This window comes from Aspergillus uvarum (genome assembly GCF_003184745.1).
Source record: "Aspergillus uvarum CBS 121591 unplaced genomic scaffold BO82scaffold_7, whole genome shotgun sequence".
Classification (NCBI taxonomy): Eukaryota; Fungi; Ascomycota; class Eurotiomycetes; order Eurotiales; family Aspergillaceae; genus Aspergillus; species Aspergillus uvarum.
In genome coordinates this window covers 405,587-420,887 of record NW_020291304.1, presented here as the reverse complement: position 1 = coordinate 420,887, position 15,301 = coordinate 405,587, and the positions used below count along the sequence as shown (strand labels likewise).

The following is a 15,301-nucleotide window of genomic DNA, read 5'->3' as shown; positions in this document are numbered from 1 at the left end:
GCAACAGGTGGAGGAACAAAAAACGCCTGGCGGCTTCCCGTGGGTGCACCCTAGATTATCAGCATGAACAGGAATTCGGGGAGAATGACATATGCTTGAAGGAACTGGCACCCACGACGTACAAAAGACATGGTCAAGCGATTAAGAACCGGGCACTGTGAGTTAACCCCCTAACTTGTATATTACATATGACTGGCAGCTTCTTACCCTTTCGCCCTAAAAGCTGGAGGCTTGCCCGTGACGAGCCAGCGGAGAAGAATTTCTCTCAGGATGAGCCGGACCCATCTCCTCAAGTCCTGAAATTGTTCGCCGAGAGCTATACTACAACGCGACCGAATAGAATTCCCTCTCAGTCATCAGTAATCAATCAGCTTGCTACGATGATCTCATGTGGGAGCGAAAGACGTCCAGAACATTACAGCTTGAAGTAAAGGAAGACGCTTACAACGTATTGCCACCTTTCCTTAATAATATAGGTACTCTCTGCTGACATACCCTTAGTTCATACGAAACGTACTCACGCGAAAGTATGAACTGCCTACCAAACTAAGGGAGCGGTTTCTGGTGACAGCCAAGGATATTGACTACCTGCTCTGCCGGCCTTTCGGGGATGATGATCATGATTATAAGCATTAACGAGCTAGAGTCCAGACAGCTTCTGCACTGAGTCTTTTTGCTGGCTCAGCATCACGAGCAGGTACAGTTATCGAATCAGGTTCCTATCGCGATACGAACGAGTGCCTCTACTACAGGGTAATCATACTTTCCTGGTCGGCTCAATCCTCACTATATTTAATGCTAATTCCTGCTATGTAGCACCTTACTTTCAACCCTGAAATGTAGCCGAAATGGTTGATCAGGCGCTGGGTAGTCATAGACCCTGAATTCTTGAAAGGTTGGCGCTACCGTAACGATAAGTCAATGTAGGTTTTGCGTATGACAGTCTATCTTAGCGGCAACCTGGCTGACTATGATTGACAGGCCCAAAAATTGGATTCAAGAGCATCTCGTACTGGGAAATAACTTTGTATTCTGGGTAACCGTCCACGTCATCGCGGACAGAGCGTTTAAAGGAGTTTCGTCTATTGATGAGCTCTTGTCGAAGCAGCCTCCGCCAGGGCGAGAATATTTTACTCTACAGTGGACAGATCGCGCAAAAAGCCTCCTTTTTTACCACATGGTCTTGCATTACATTGGTTTTTTTACGCCTTTACTGACCGCTCATGACAGTATATCGGTTATAAATGCCGCCCAGCATTATATGTGCTTCCTCCATTTCGAAAACAACGATACTTACCTCCAAAATTTTGAGTCGCCAACGCCTTCATATTTCCTCTATGTGAACTCGACTCCATGGTTCGATCTTCCAGGAGCGGGAGGGAACAGGTTGTGCTGAACCTATGTGGTATCATGCGTTGGGCCCGAAAGGCATCGTATCTCAAGCTTACGTTCCAGGGATAGCTGAGAGTTTTATTTGCACATCCGGCAATAGATCTGAGAAACGAAGGAAGATGACACAGGGAGGAATAGCACTTGGCAAGGATAAGACACAATGTATCGTATTTCTAAAACTTGCGATTCCTGTATAGCATGGTGTTCTACATTCTGTCTTGACAAGGACAGGTAGATATACAAACATGGATACTGTACCTACACCAGTCTTATTGTTGTATACTCGTTCTAATTGTAGTTTGAATCCCTTACTCCTAAGTCATCTGTTACAGAATCCAAACCTTTGCCTTTGTCTCCAAATTCTCCTTATGGCCTGTGTCTGTGCCCCGAGCTTAACTTAATAACTACTAATACTGGAACGACCTTATTTTTGGTAAAGAAACTTGAGTTAGATTAAACTATTTCCAAAGACTTTGATGGCTTCCTCTGAACATTAAATCTAAGAATGCTGATAGGAATTGCCGTAGTTGAATAGTACTAGTAAAGTGGGTTTATCTGGATAGAATAAATACTTATAACTAGAAAATAATGCAGAAATAGATTTTATTGTTTAATTGAATTAGAACTACATAGACTAACCTCTGCTGGAAGATTAAGCTAATCAAAGTTTTCTAACTGGATGTTTAAGATGTTGTAAGAAAAAATACTTTAAATATATAATAAATATTAGTATTATTTTTATTAATACTTTAAAACTATTCGCCTGTTGCAGTAATAATAAGGATATTTATATATAAATACAACATATATAGGTGCTTCTTCTTTTTAAAAAAAGACTAGGCTAATTAGAATATAGTTTTTTAATAGTATATTTCCGGCTGAGTACAAAATCTCTAGACAAATAAACAATAAGAATACTCTAGATGTAGATCACTTTTGTATAATGTAATAGTATAACTAGGTCTATGTAGAGTTGTTTTTTTATTATAGAAGTATAATTATCTAATTTGTAATAATCTAATTCTGGTCTACTATTACCAGGACCTAATCTAGCATTTTGCTTCTATAGAATATATCTCTACCTGACGACTCCTCTCTAAGCAAGCGCAACTAAATTCCGACTTTTCAGAGCAATCTTTCCAAGTATATCCCTGTGACAGATATTCTGACTCAGTCTGCTATCGCGACATTGAGCTCTTCACAAGGATGATATTTAGAAAAAAGGTAATCCTGTCGGAGCAGTCTTTAAATCCTTTCGCTCACAAAAAAAAAAAAAAAAAAAAAAAGAGAGAAGATCGATGGATTCGCGGCCGAGGGTTTCTAGTAGTTCTTCAATGAGTATATGAGTATTTGGCCACCACAACCGCGATGAGCTTTGAATCATCATTATTTCTGAATCTAGATTATCCTGGAATAACCATGTCTAGTTACAAAACTCGGAGATAAGGCGAACGAAAATCTTTTCCGTTTCCCGTATGCTCTGCACATCAACCCATTCTTCCTTTGCATGTAGCCCTTGGCCTGCCGGGCCGATCACAATAGTAGGGATCCCTACAGCGGCAAGAAGAGCCGCGTCGCACCAGATCGCCATACTCTCAATTGACGGCAGACTGCCGTACACATCCTGAGCAATCGCCGCTGTCTGCTGAACAAGCGAGTGCTCGACCGGTAGTTTGTAGGACGGACGAGACAAAGTCAGTCGAGGTTCGTTATATCGGAAGGTAGGTTTGGTTTGGGCGATTGTGCCTAGGATATTTTTCAGGTCGGACAAAATCGATTCGTCGCTTTGGACAGGAATAGTACGGAACTCGACGGTCACGGTGCACTTCGCCGGGTATGAAGAGGGCTCTTCACCGCCGTGTATCAAGCTGCAATGCAACGATGCTGGCCCAATCATATCATCAACTGGTAGCTGGCTTTGGTATTCTTCAAGAGCCGTGAGAAACCATCCAGCCTGCAGGATCGCGTCCACCCCCGAGGCCGGATCAGAGCCGTGAGCTGCAGTTCCCAGGATATCGACCTCGGCCCACACAAAGCCCTTATGGGCCGTAATGAGGACGCGGTTGGTCGGCTCCGGAATAACCGCGCCGTCAGCGCGCCAGCCCGAGGCAATCAGGTCTCGAGTGCCTTGAGACGCATCTTCTTCGTCCGACACGGCGGCGAAGATGACATCCCCGCGAAGGGGGGCCTTGTTGGCCTTAATAGCCGCAAGGGCTGCCATTTCGGCGGCGAGCCCAGACTTCATGTCCAACGCGCCTCGGCCAAAAATGACAGGGCGCCCGCTTTTCTCTCCGATATGTCCAGATAGAGGATCACGCTCGTAGCTGGTCAAACTAACTGTATCGATATGGCCATTAAGCATTAGAGCCTTTCCGCCACCAGATCCTCTGATCACACCAACAATAGATGGACGGCCGGGAACATTCTCAATTCGATGAGTCTCAATACCCCGATGTTCGAGCCATGCAGTGAGGTAATCCGCGATCCGCGTCTCTCCGGCTCCTGGGGTGGCTGATAAGGTCACATTTGATGAATCGATTCTGGTCAAAATTTGGGTTAGAGTCACCGAGTCGTCGGCGGTAACATCAAAAGAATCCATCAATTGAGTGGAAATGGAAGACATGTCTGAAGTGTTGGTTTGGTGAGTGTTGATGGCGCAGGTTCTTCGAGATTTTATAATCTGAATGGGCGCCTTCCCATTGACAAGCTCAAACGCTATCCGCGAGTCGGGTGGCGAAAATGGGGACCCACAGGGTTCGGCTTCGTTCCTTTAGTGTACCAGTATCATATACCATACTGTTAGTTATGGAGCCGCTCTTCTGATAGGTGAGATTTGCAACCGACAGACCTTGACTGGATAATCTGTGAGAAACTTTGCAGCAAGAAGACATGATGAAACGATACCGACGCGCGCTTTGTGGTGGGTAGCGTAACTCCTTCATACTGCGACTGGCCGATCATTTGGACAAACGTTAGAAGACGGGCTACGAACTTGAGAGGACGCATCTATCCAGAAGGCGATGACCTTTGCCTTCGGTTCTGAAGCGGCAAGCTTCTATAGCCCTCTCAATACGATTAATACCGCCAGCGTCGCAATGATTATTTCCTTCGGTCTCCAGGCGGTATGTTTCAGTATCCGTGGTTTAGATGAGTAAGAGGTTGCCCCTAAATTCTTCGAGCTGGCTATATCGAGCAGTACCTCGAACCAAGAAAGGGATTGGGGTCATAACCACACTGAGTTGGCAGTGACGCTTGTAGGTTGGGTACGGGGTTGGTAACATAGTAAACCTACATACTAAGTAGCAAAGGCCATTGTGCATCCGGGAAGGAAGTGGAGAAATGTTAATGGAGGGCGCGCGGGTCGTTCGTTGCCATCACGTAACAAAATAACTAAACATGATAACGATAATAGGTGGATTCTTCCTTTCCAGAGCGGTTCGGCGCGGTTTGCCATTCGCTCCATCCTGCTCCCTATGATAAACAGCCTATAAGAGATTCTTTTTGTCATGCTTGCTCATTGCTTTGTCAAGTTTCCATCCGAGAGATCTTGATTTCATGCTCTCTGCTGCCCCTATGTTGACATCATCTCGCTCGTCTCAGAATCAGATTCTCCGCGCAGTGCTCCTCTACATCCATACTAACATGTTTGGCGAATAGTCCCTTCAATTCTGGGATGCCTTTCCCTCAACTCGTGAATCCCCAGGGCCGTGCGCTTGCCCAATCATGTGAAAGTCTTGCTCAGCAGATTGCACGATCACACGAAACATCTTTCTATCAGTTCTTACTTTGCTAGGCCCTCCAATATCTGGGTCGAATTGGCCAAGAAACCTCGTGCTAGATCAAGCTATTAGTAGCTAGTCAGTCACACATCATAGAAGCTTACCGTCTACATTGTAGTAAACCATCTCTGTTGCACTTTCAAAAACAGAATTTAGCGCCAGGTAGCATATAAGGTTTTGGTTGTTTGCTTACAAACGTGGACTGTCCGTGGCTGAAATGTCAGGAACGAGTATGACATCAAAGCCTTTGTAAAATGCATCAAGTAAAGTTCCCCACTACTTGATTTAGTCGAGCTGGGTTGTAGATATAGATCGAAAATCGTATAACTCACAATGCACTGATCGATGTTTACTCCTCCCAGGAACAGCGTTGTAGTTTGATTTTCTTGAAGCCACAGACCCAGCGGTGTCTGGGCTTCCCAGAGACCACTCTGTCGACCTGAGACATACATGTCAGCGCAGTTCAAGGGTGGCAAAGGAAAAACGTTGCCTGGATCTTACTTTTATGAAACCATAAGTCAGTTCCTGCTTTGGCGCCTTCGGCCTGTAGAGCCTTCAGGGGGCCCATACAATTGGCTATTCCAGGCACCTCGCCACAACAACCTGCCAAGTGCAATGCCGTCAGCCATGCCTAAATCACTACCAAACGTCTCTGCACTTCTAATTAGTCTAGTTTGTGGGCCAGTTGTAGGGTGGTCAACAAACTAGACATGAGGTTAGACCCTTTACTGAAATCACTCAAGAGCGCGGGGGGCGAACTGCCCTGCGAACTGCCCTGTAAACGGCCCTGCAAACTGCCGTGCGAGGAAGGCTTTGAACAGTCTGGCAAGGAAGGCCTTGAACGGCCGCGCAAGGAAGGCCTTAAGGAAGCCTATAAGATCCTATCAGGCCCTTAGATATATATTTCCCCCGAGCGTAAGCGAGGGTTACCAAGGCTTGTATTATTTATATAAAAATATATATATCATAAATTAAGCTATAGTTATTAATCTATCTGCTATATCTAATCTTTTTTGATTTATTAATATAAATAGTTAAAATAATAGTTATATTTTAATCTGACCTTAACTGTATAATCAAAAAATTTATCTTAACCTGACTGCTAGGTTATGGTTAGATTAAGGTTAAGGTACAACAGTCAGGTTAAGCCACTCTAGTATAAAACAGTATTAATAACAGCTATTATTAATTCTTTAATTTAAAAATCTGTTAGTAAGTAAATATATATATTATTAGCTGACTAGAGCTTATATTGTATTAGTTTATAAACTATAATAGTAAATTTCCAATTAAAATACTTTAGTTGTCTTAGTCGGTAAAAGAGCTCGGGTCAAGGACTGGATAAAAGACTCTACCGTATGCGATACACTCCAAAAGGGTACTCTACCATCTCGATCAGTTTCTTTGTTACATGCTGGAAAGGGCCTCGGATCCCTTCTAATCCCTATGTCAGATGGCTTAGCTTATGCTCGCGGGTACGGACCGTCGCAGAATAGCTGACCCCACGGTGCTCCGTCCACCACATAGTGCTTTCTATTATCTAAAATCAAGGTCCGGGCAGCTTCAGACCATGAGAGATGAAGACCTGAAGCGACTTCAACTCACTTTGGGCGCGTGTTTGCTCGTCACATGACTCAGTGAGCCTTTCATCCCAACGATATGCCCTTGCCTTGTTGCTAAGCAAGTCTAAGCTAACCTACTCTCGAACTTGGAAGCAATATGTAATCATGATCGGTCTGAACTTTATAACATCAGTGACCTGGAATTCAACACCAAGCCTTGAAAAGAACCGCTGGTGCTTGCTAGGCTATATGCATCGATTCCGTGCAGCTCGGACTTGGATTTGGCTGGGCCCCGCTCGCCCTGCGGTCTCGCAAGGACACAATCTTCCCATAGCACCACTCCCAGCCCATTCGATCCCTTTGTATCAGCGTCTGCGCCCCCTCTGCTGCCTTAAGGATACTACTCGACCAGCCCTGCATCCACCAGTAGTCCTCCTCATAGCATTGCAGCAGTACAGTGTAGTGAATAAATATCCGGAGCGCCACGGGCTCATGGCGTCGCAGACGCGCCCAGTACTCCTCGGAGACATTCGCTGGCCATGCGGCGACAAGACGGGTGTCCTGCAGTCCTATCTGTCGGTTATAGGCCTTGTAGACTACGGTCTGAAGGTCGAAGGTGGCCCTTTGGTAGACTGTATCGTCGCAGGCTATCGTCTGCAAGTTGTCGAAGAGGTCGTGGATATCAGACAGAATCGAGGGGTCCGAAGCACAGGGCCCAGGGTCCGCCTGCTGTGGCCGGATCCCCACGATTTGGCCCACAGGCCGATAGAGAATAGTCTCCTGGTGCAAGAGGAAGAGTGCCTTACATCCACGGATAAGACTAAGCGAGTCAATGATCTCATCAAGCGTCAGCGTATCGTTGGCGGCAATCGGGGCAGCGAAGGCCCAGACGATCAGCAGCATGGCGAAGGTGAAGAGGACATCGTTTGCAGGGGACCGGCTGGCCAGCTGGGTATTGAACAGCTGCAGGCCGAGACTGTGGTGGTGCAGGGCGCGCACATGGTAGGTGTGATCACTGGGCTGGGCCTCGAGGGGGCTTTTGATGGTAATGGCCAGATGGAGAGCCGCGACAGCGAGCAGGCCGTGCATAAGCATCGGGTTCGAGCCAGCCTCGAAGGGGATGTGTCTTTGCCATAGATGCGGATTCCTGGGGCCGTCAAAGAGGGAGAGAGATGTGGCGGCGGTGAAATGGTTCATAAGAATCAGATCGAGCGAATCGAATAGGGGTCGTGAGACAGTGTTGGCGGGGGATGGGAATGGGGATGGGGATAGGGATGGCACTAGCTGTGGCTGTAGCTGTGCTTGCGAATGTGCTTGTGCTTGTGCTTGTGCTTGTGATTGTGATTGTGGATCTCCTTGTGTTGGTCGGTGGTAAAGGCAGCTGCACTGTGCTCGAATACAGTTGAAGCAAGCAGGACGCCCCTCGTCACACTACATCCAAGGTTGCTTAGTTGGGCCCTATTTTAGGATACTGGAAATGGATAGCCTATAATATCAGGCGGGCGTACCTTGACGCGGCGACTCCTGCATTGCAGACAACCACTCCGGGACTTCCGATGGAAGCGTCGAACAGGCATGGTGGAGCTGGCAGACGTGGACTCTGGAAATGAGATCTGAATCGTGATGTACGGGACGGGACAAGTAGTTCGGGCCTAGGATCTTCCGCTGGGTACGGTACGGTACGGTACGGCACGAAAATAACCCAGACCCAGTGGGCCAGCACTGAGAGAAGATACCTGGCTCAGCCAATCAAAAAGCGGCATTTTCCGTGGTGAACGAAGAACGATACACCAGAGATAAACGATAAACGATAAACGATAAACGAGGAACGAGGAACGAGGAACAAATCTTAATCCCAATCGACTCCATCCATTACATGATCCTGCTTCCATTTTTAGTGTCAGGGTCTCTATCGCAAAATCAAAGCTATAACCTTCTGCCTAGATCTCTAGTCCTGCATTAAGCTTAAATACAACTTACCACGCGCACCTTACCCCCTGCAGCCATGAGCCTAATCCGCAACAGCATCAGAATCACCACACACTTCAGCTTTAAACAATGGATAACTGCACCAGCGTCACCCCGGACTGCCCCGTCTCGGCCACAACACTGGGCTACTATCCCAACCTCGGCGGTAATGTCTTTCTGCTGCTCGTCTTTGCCCTCTGCGCTCTTGCCCAGATCTACCTGGGCCTCCGCTACCGAGTGCGCCTCTACTCTGCCCTGGTGTTTCTGGGATGTGCAGGCGAGGTGATCGGCTATGTCGGCCGCCTCATGCTCCACGCTAACCCCTGGAGCAACGGCGGCTTCATTATCCAGACCCTCTTACTTATTGTTTCCCCTTCCTTCCTCGCCGCCGCGCTCTACCTGACTGTTAAGACTGTTGTCCTTACCTGCGGTCCTCAGTTCTCCCTCCTTAACCCGAAGCTCTACACGTGGCTCTTTATTATTTGCGACGCGATCGGCTTTTGTACACAGTTAGCCGGTGGGGGGCTTCAGGCCACCGCCGCCAACGGTAAAGGATCGGAGAGCGCGGTGCGCGCGGGGACTAATATTATGATTGCAGGCATTGCCTTCCAGGCAGCCACAATGGCAGTATGTGGGGTACTGACAATTGACTTTACAAAAAAGATATATCTATATCAGAGAAATCAGGCCGGTTATAACTCGCTCTCATGGCATTCAATAAACCAGAGGGGGTTGGCGGGTTTTGTGGCGTGTCAGACAGTGGCATTTATAACAATCTTAATTCGGTGTATCTACCGGTAAGTTTTTTTGTTATATTATATTTAAGAATCTCAGTTGTATCAAGTAACCGGCTAACATTAACCAGAATTCCGGAGATGGCGGGTGGATGGGGAAACCCAATGATGCAAAATGAGACCAAATTTATGGTTCTAGATGGAACGTAAGTTATACTGTTTGATTATAAGATTTTGTTCGACTGCTAAATTAGGCCTGGGTTTAGTATGGTGGCTATTGGATCAATCCTAATAACTATAGCATTTCCTGGGATATTTCTTCCTGCAATCAGCAGCCGTTATGCTCGTGGTCAGCATCAGAAGACCGGGAGCCAGATTACAGAGGATGGGTTGGAGCTGACCAAGGGTATAGACGGTAGAGATCTGTAGGGGGTGGAGTGGTATCATTGACTAGAAGAGACTAGGGGTTGGAAAAGACTGCAAAGACCAAGGACCAGACTGCACCAGACTGCACCAGACTGGTTTTTAATCCTAAGTCTAAAAACTACTAAATAGATTTAGATTATTAAAAACTATACTACTACATTTTGGTATAATTCTATAGTCTTATAAATAAAATAAACAGCTTTACATTTATACTATATTTAAGTTATTTACAGCCAATCTATATTTTTTTATATTTTAATTTTACTAGTTATTTTTTTATATTATTATTAAGGGAAAATAAGTCAATTAGGTATAGATAGAGTGGCTAACGGCTAGGTCAGGTCAGATTAATTAAGATTTTAAGTTATGCTACTGTCCCAACTAGGATAGCAAGAGAATAAACGATAGCAATCCACATAATTATATGCAATACTTAATCGATTGGAAGGTTACACCGAACAATAGACAGTGATTGGGCCAAGCACGAAGCAAGATACAGTTCTGGCACCTGCTACCTACTGGCAACACTTCCTCCTTCCTAAGTGTCGGGCGCTTTTGGCGCAGGAAAAAAATCAGCACAATCAATGAAGGCAAGCTGAGTGCCATGCACGGTAGAGGTATAGATTTGGCATGCAACAGTGCCTGATCAGCGATCAGATTCAGACTTGGAAGGAAAGAGGGCCCATTATTTGCATACCAGCCATATCTCTCAAAAAAAAAAAAAAACCATCGGTCAGACATTGGAGGACCTTTGTTCGATCCTAGGGGAAATCTCGGTACCACCATAGCACATAAAGAGAGTCCGTATTCTGCAATGGCAGCGATTGCCAGTAACGAACCTGGATTCCAGTTCTGGCGATGCTTTCAAACCCATACAAATCAGTGAAATCGGCGGTGACACCGACTGCATATAACCGAGCTCCTGACTGGCCAATTACACCAGTGTTCATCCCAGCTATGATTTTGTTTATGTCGTTTATCATTCGTCTCTGAAAACCCCCCACGGTCTTGTTGAAGAAATCCTGATATTCTCCTCCGCACTTCAACTCGACACCGATTCTCTTGCAGCGTTCGGATGGGTTAGAGTTTGTGTTTGGATCGTAGAATTCTAGACGATGTTTGCACCAAAGGTCGATGGACTGACTTGTGTTTTGGAACACGGCTTGTTCTCTTTCAACGAAATAGGGACTCGATTGGGGAATGAATTTGGCTAGCTCGGCCTGCAGCCAGCCTTCCCAGCCCCCTTTCATGCCAGTTTGATGCCAGATCTGTTGGCGGTTGCGCTCGACAAAGCTGACAATGGCTGCTAGGACATCACTATCCTGGATTTCTCTAGGGTGAGCCCTCGGAATTTGTTGTTGGCTCATATCTAGAGGAGTGGTTTTTGCAGGCTTGCGTATTGCAGGATTTATGAGAACGTGCTACGCACGCACGCGGGTCAAGTGATGGATTGAAACGTGTTATCGTTTCTGTAGAGAACCCAGGAAAATCTTCAACCAGCACCGGTCAGTGGTTTCAACTCCTCTTTCTCGCTGGGCGGCATAAGAGAGAGCAAGGTTGCGCCCGAGCTAAATAATGAGAGCCTAGCGGAACAATCAAGGGTATAAATACCCAAGGCTGCGCTGCAAAGAGGCTAGCGTCGGTCGTGATTTCGCAAGTGTCTGTCCTGGTCATCTAATTGTCGGCGTCCATTGCCAAGGCTGGAGGGGTCCACCCAACAACGAGGCCCGTGTTGACATTGGTTTCAAGTGGCAACACGTGATAACAGCAACCCTCTGCGAATAGGTCGAACTACACCTCGTCAGAGGCCGGGGAGATACGAGAGTATTGTGAATTGCACAGACCTGCACTTGAGGCTGAATGAGCCACCCCTTTCAGCCCTGCTTTACTTCAACCACGCTGTACATCGCATTCTACTTTGATCCTGTGGCAGATACGAGGTGTGCATACCGACCAATAGGAATTGTCCAGTCTTGAGCCCTATCCAATCATTCACCGGCTCATGCATGCCCCTGGTCAGTCTATAATCAATCTAAATGGCCTGAACACCCCGAAACGTCGCCGAGGTCGCCGATTTCTGGTTCGGTTTGTAACAACACAAGGCTCACATTTGCACCGTCCAAAGCTACTACTTAACTGGGGACCGAAATGCGCCTACAAACTTTATAGGGGAAGTTACTCCACCTTATGGTCCCCTCATTCTGCGAATTCTGATGTTGACCCTCTAGGCGGATCAATTCTCTGAAAGAGCCTCTCACCTCTTTACAAAGACTATCCCAGCAATCTGTGTCCACGCATCCAAGAGTTCGAACCCAATTATAGAGCACTGCCTCTCTACCTTCAATATGCCACGATATGCTCCTCCATTGGAAGCAAGCCTGTACGATGATGATTGTCGAGATCATGGTGTGCATTCCTTTCTGTTTTCTTATTTTCATAGTCCGATGAGCATGGACTGATAATAAGCCAGATGATGATTGTATATTTCCGGCGTTCCCTGCGCCGTCTGAGAAAAAATGGGTTCAAACTACAACAACAGGAACTCTATGGTTCGCAATCGTGACGTTTAGCTCCTACCTTACAGTCGCCATTGTGGTCACCGTTTTGTTTGCTGTGAACACAGACAACAAAGGTGTGCATCAAGGAACCGCAGACTACGCTCTGTATAAGAATACCATGTTCAAAGATTGCTATAACAAGCCCACAATTGACAAAGCAAACAACTGCACTGTCATTGAATCCATCTTGAGAACGGGTGAAGTGACGTCACAAGGTTTTGGATATATGGCTAAGTTGGATTTGAACGATGGGGCGCCACCGGATCATCAGATTTCCTACAGCTGGTGCCAAGCAGTGGGTTGCTTCAACGATTACAAAGTCGTCCCAAGCGAACCGCGTTCTACGGCATTTTGGGCGACCAGCATTAGAGCGTATACCAAGGTTTCTATGATCTTGCTCGCGGCGTTGTGGCAGTTCAAGAAGCTGCACAATGCCCTTTACACCAGCGAGACGGAGCCGTGCAAGATGATTGAATGGGATGTTTGGATCATCCAGTTTTGGGAGCTGGTATCAGTGGGGTGGTGGTGGTACGACTTTGGGCGACACGTCTCCGATCGATCAACATACCCAGCACCTGGGATGCTTAGCTGGGTACCGCTTTGGAAGTATGGCTATTTGCTGAACTTTCATCCTTACTCGTGCGCCCTCAGACATAGCCCCCGAGCAGCATTGGCGGGCAAGTGGCTAATGAACATGTTGGCATTCGTGCAGTGGGTGATTTCGCTGTACATTTGGAATGCCAGCATAGATGTCTACTCCGCGTATCCCACATACGACTGTCTCACCTCACAGATAAGATCTGCACCAGGAAGCTCGACGTGTTCCGTGAAGCAAATATGTGCCCGAGATCTCCTTTTTCGCTCTTACGACTTTAGCTTCTCTAACGAGATTGTGGATATCACCGATCCCAAGGCTGCGATGTATGTAGCTTTCATCATGTTGAGCCTTGGGGCCGTTATGAGATTCTTCTTGATTGGCGTGTTGCCGGTGATCCAGTATCTGATTGGAAAAGGATCTCTTCAAGAACTGAAGGCCAAGTGTTACAAGCATGATATAGGATATGCTGGAAGTCTTGCATTTGCATCGTTTGCATGTATCATTGTTGGAGGAATGGCCACTGCTGGCGCGATAATCGCCTTCCGACATGGTCGTGAGAGTTCTTTTGCCATTGACTGGACCTGCAAAACGGTGCATATCAATCTGAGCGCTTGGCGATATTACTTCGATGCGGAGTATGAGCTACCATTACGTTTGACGAAGATGTGGTTCAACATTTGAGGTGGGGGGCTGCGAGATATTTGGTTTAAATGTTTGCCTATAGTACTCGTGGGTGATAGACAATTATACTCAACGATGGACTCATTTACCGTAGACCGTAGATATATGTTAGACTCATTCTCCCGATTTTAATTTTGTCTCAGAGATCATTCATTCTTATCTTTTGAGGTTTCTTATGGGTAGTCGATGAGTCTTTCTGGTCAGGTTTGCTCAGTGCAGCCTCCCTAGAGACTTCTTGTCTCCTTCCATCAATGACCTTGGCTGATGAGGTTGGTCTAGAAGGGCCCGCTCGAACGCCATGATATTGGCACTTTCGGTGATTTTGCTTCAAATGCCTTGGATGTTAGGAATCTGTGCTTGGATGCCAAGGATACCTTCTGTCCCTACTTCTCTTGCAATCTTAGACACCTCATTCTCAAAAAGCTGTAACCTAGCCATCATGGGGTTAGTAATACTTTGAACCTATAAATATTAGTTTTGGTTTCAGATTTGCTGATGGGCACTCTTCTCAATAGATCATTATCTGCTATACAGCGTACTATCTGTCCTATTTGGCGCAATTCATCCTAAAAAACCGAATCTACTTATATACTACTTTGTATCTCTTGTCGCAGCTGAGCTGATTCTTCCTACTGGTCGACGTCAAAGCTTCGTTACCCGCGATTGCTAGTATCAAGCTTTCAAGAGCCTGAGTCAGGAACTCAAGCTTGTATCAGTGCCTACAAAAACTTTCTCTAAGGAGTCTTGAAACGTTTAATCATAATGTAACGAATTTTGCTTGTCTTTAATACAAAGCTAGCCAATATAATCAAGCTAGAAGTAAGAGAGATAACATCCGCTATGGGAGATGATAGTAAATTTGAAAGTAATAATAGATATCAGCAGCTATTCTAAAGAAAAAGACTATACAAATAAGTAGAAGTTGAGAATGCTGATGAAACTAGTTTTGGTAGAGCAGTCAAAATACATCAATGCCTGAAAGCGAGCCTGCCGCTGACCGTGGTAATTGGTTCCTGGTCGGGCAACATAATCCTGCGTGCGTTATGACCTGCACTTTTCCTTCTTTACCTGCACACCGACTTTTATCGCCTTAATACTTCGATAGCCCTTGACTAGCGATCAAAGAAGCTTAGAGAGCATCACGGTATTAGTTTAAGGGAGTGATTCTCGAGTTAGTGAGAGAGAACTTCTCTCCGTATTGCTCACGATGTCGGACAGCGAGGAATCTAACAAGTCTGATGTCAGCATAATTGATCGAGACGACGTGAGCAACTATAATGGGTTCGACTAGTCCAGTAAGTAGAAAGGGCATCTGTTTCTGTAGTTGTAAACCTGAAACTACCGCTTCGCTCGCATTACCTGTGCGAGTGCATCATAAGGTAAAGACACTCGGCATATCTTGTTCTACTCGTAGATTCCTGCTAAGTTGAAAACATCCTGTCTTCTAGTTTGCGCGCTTGTGTACGCGCTTAGGTGGAGTAGAAACTGTTCGCAATAGACGTTTGGCCCCTGGTTTTGATGTTGCACTATCTTGATCTAGGCCCATAGGCATCTTCTAGCTAGACCACCAGCTCATTCGAGATACTCTACTCGCGTGTCAGAA

General features: G+C 46.2%; 4 protein-coding genes across 4 annotated transcripts; 2 read left to right on the top strand and 2 right to left on the bottom strand.

Annotated features, from left to right (window-relative positions):
• Positions 1 to 2,755: 2,755 nt before the first annotated feature.
• On the bottom strand, positions 2,756 to 4,036 carry BO82DRAFT_351207 (putative acetylornithine deacetylase (ArgE)). Its single transcript, XM_025634358.1, has one exon. The coding sequence runs from the start codon at positions 3,611 to 3,613 to the stop codon at positions 2,816 to 2,818; it is 798 nt and encodes a 265-aa protein (XP_025495557.1). The 5' UTR covers positions 3,614 to 4,036; the 3' UTR covers positions 2,756 to 2,815.
• A 2,937-nt stretch (positions 4,037 to 6,973) lies between these two features.
• On the bottom strand, positions 6,974 to 8,310 carry BO82DRAFT_389479 (Zn(II)2Cys6 transcription factor domain-containing protein; the record flags this gene model as incomplete). Its single annotated transcript, XM_025638453.1, has 2 exons — positions 6,974 to 8,164; positions 8,242 to 8,310. 2 exons carry the CDS (start codon positions 8,308 to 8,310, stop codon positions 6,974 to 6,976), a joined length of 1,260 nt encoding a protein of 419 aa, XP_025495556.1.
• A 481-nt stretch (positions 8,311 to 8,791) lies between these two features.
• On the top strand, positions 8,792 to 9,916 carry BO82DRAFT_327898 (RTA1 domain-containing protein; the record flags this gene model as incomplete). The annotated part of the gene is made up of 3 exons (XM_025632987.1): positions 8,792 to 9,498; positions 9,567 to 9,641; positions 9,702 to 9,916. 3 exons carry the CDS (start codon positions 8,792 to 8,794, stop codon positions 9,862 to 9,864), a joined length of 945 nt encoding a protein of 314 aa, XP_025495555.1. The 3' UTR covers positions 9,865 to 9,916.
• Positions 9,917 to 11,966: 2,050 nt separating this feature from the next.
• BO82DRAFT_424160 (uncharacterized protein) lies at positions 11,967 to 13,698 on the top strand (the record flags this gene model as incomplete). The annotated part of the gene is made up of 2 exons (XM_025640285.1): positions 11,967 to 12,267; positions 12,332 to 13,698. The coding sequence occupies exons 1-2, from the start codon at positions 12,207 to 12,209 to the stop codon at positions 13,696 to 13,698; spliced, it is 1,428 nt and encodes a 475-aa protein (XP_025495554.1). The 5' UTR covers positions 11,967 to 12,206.
• Positions 13,699 to 15,301: the final 1,603 nt, after the last annotated feature.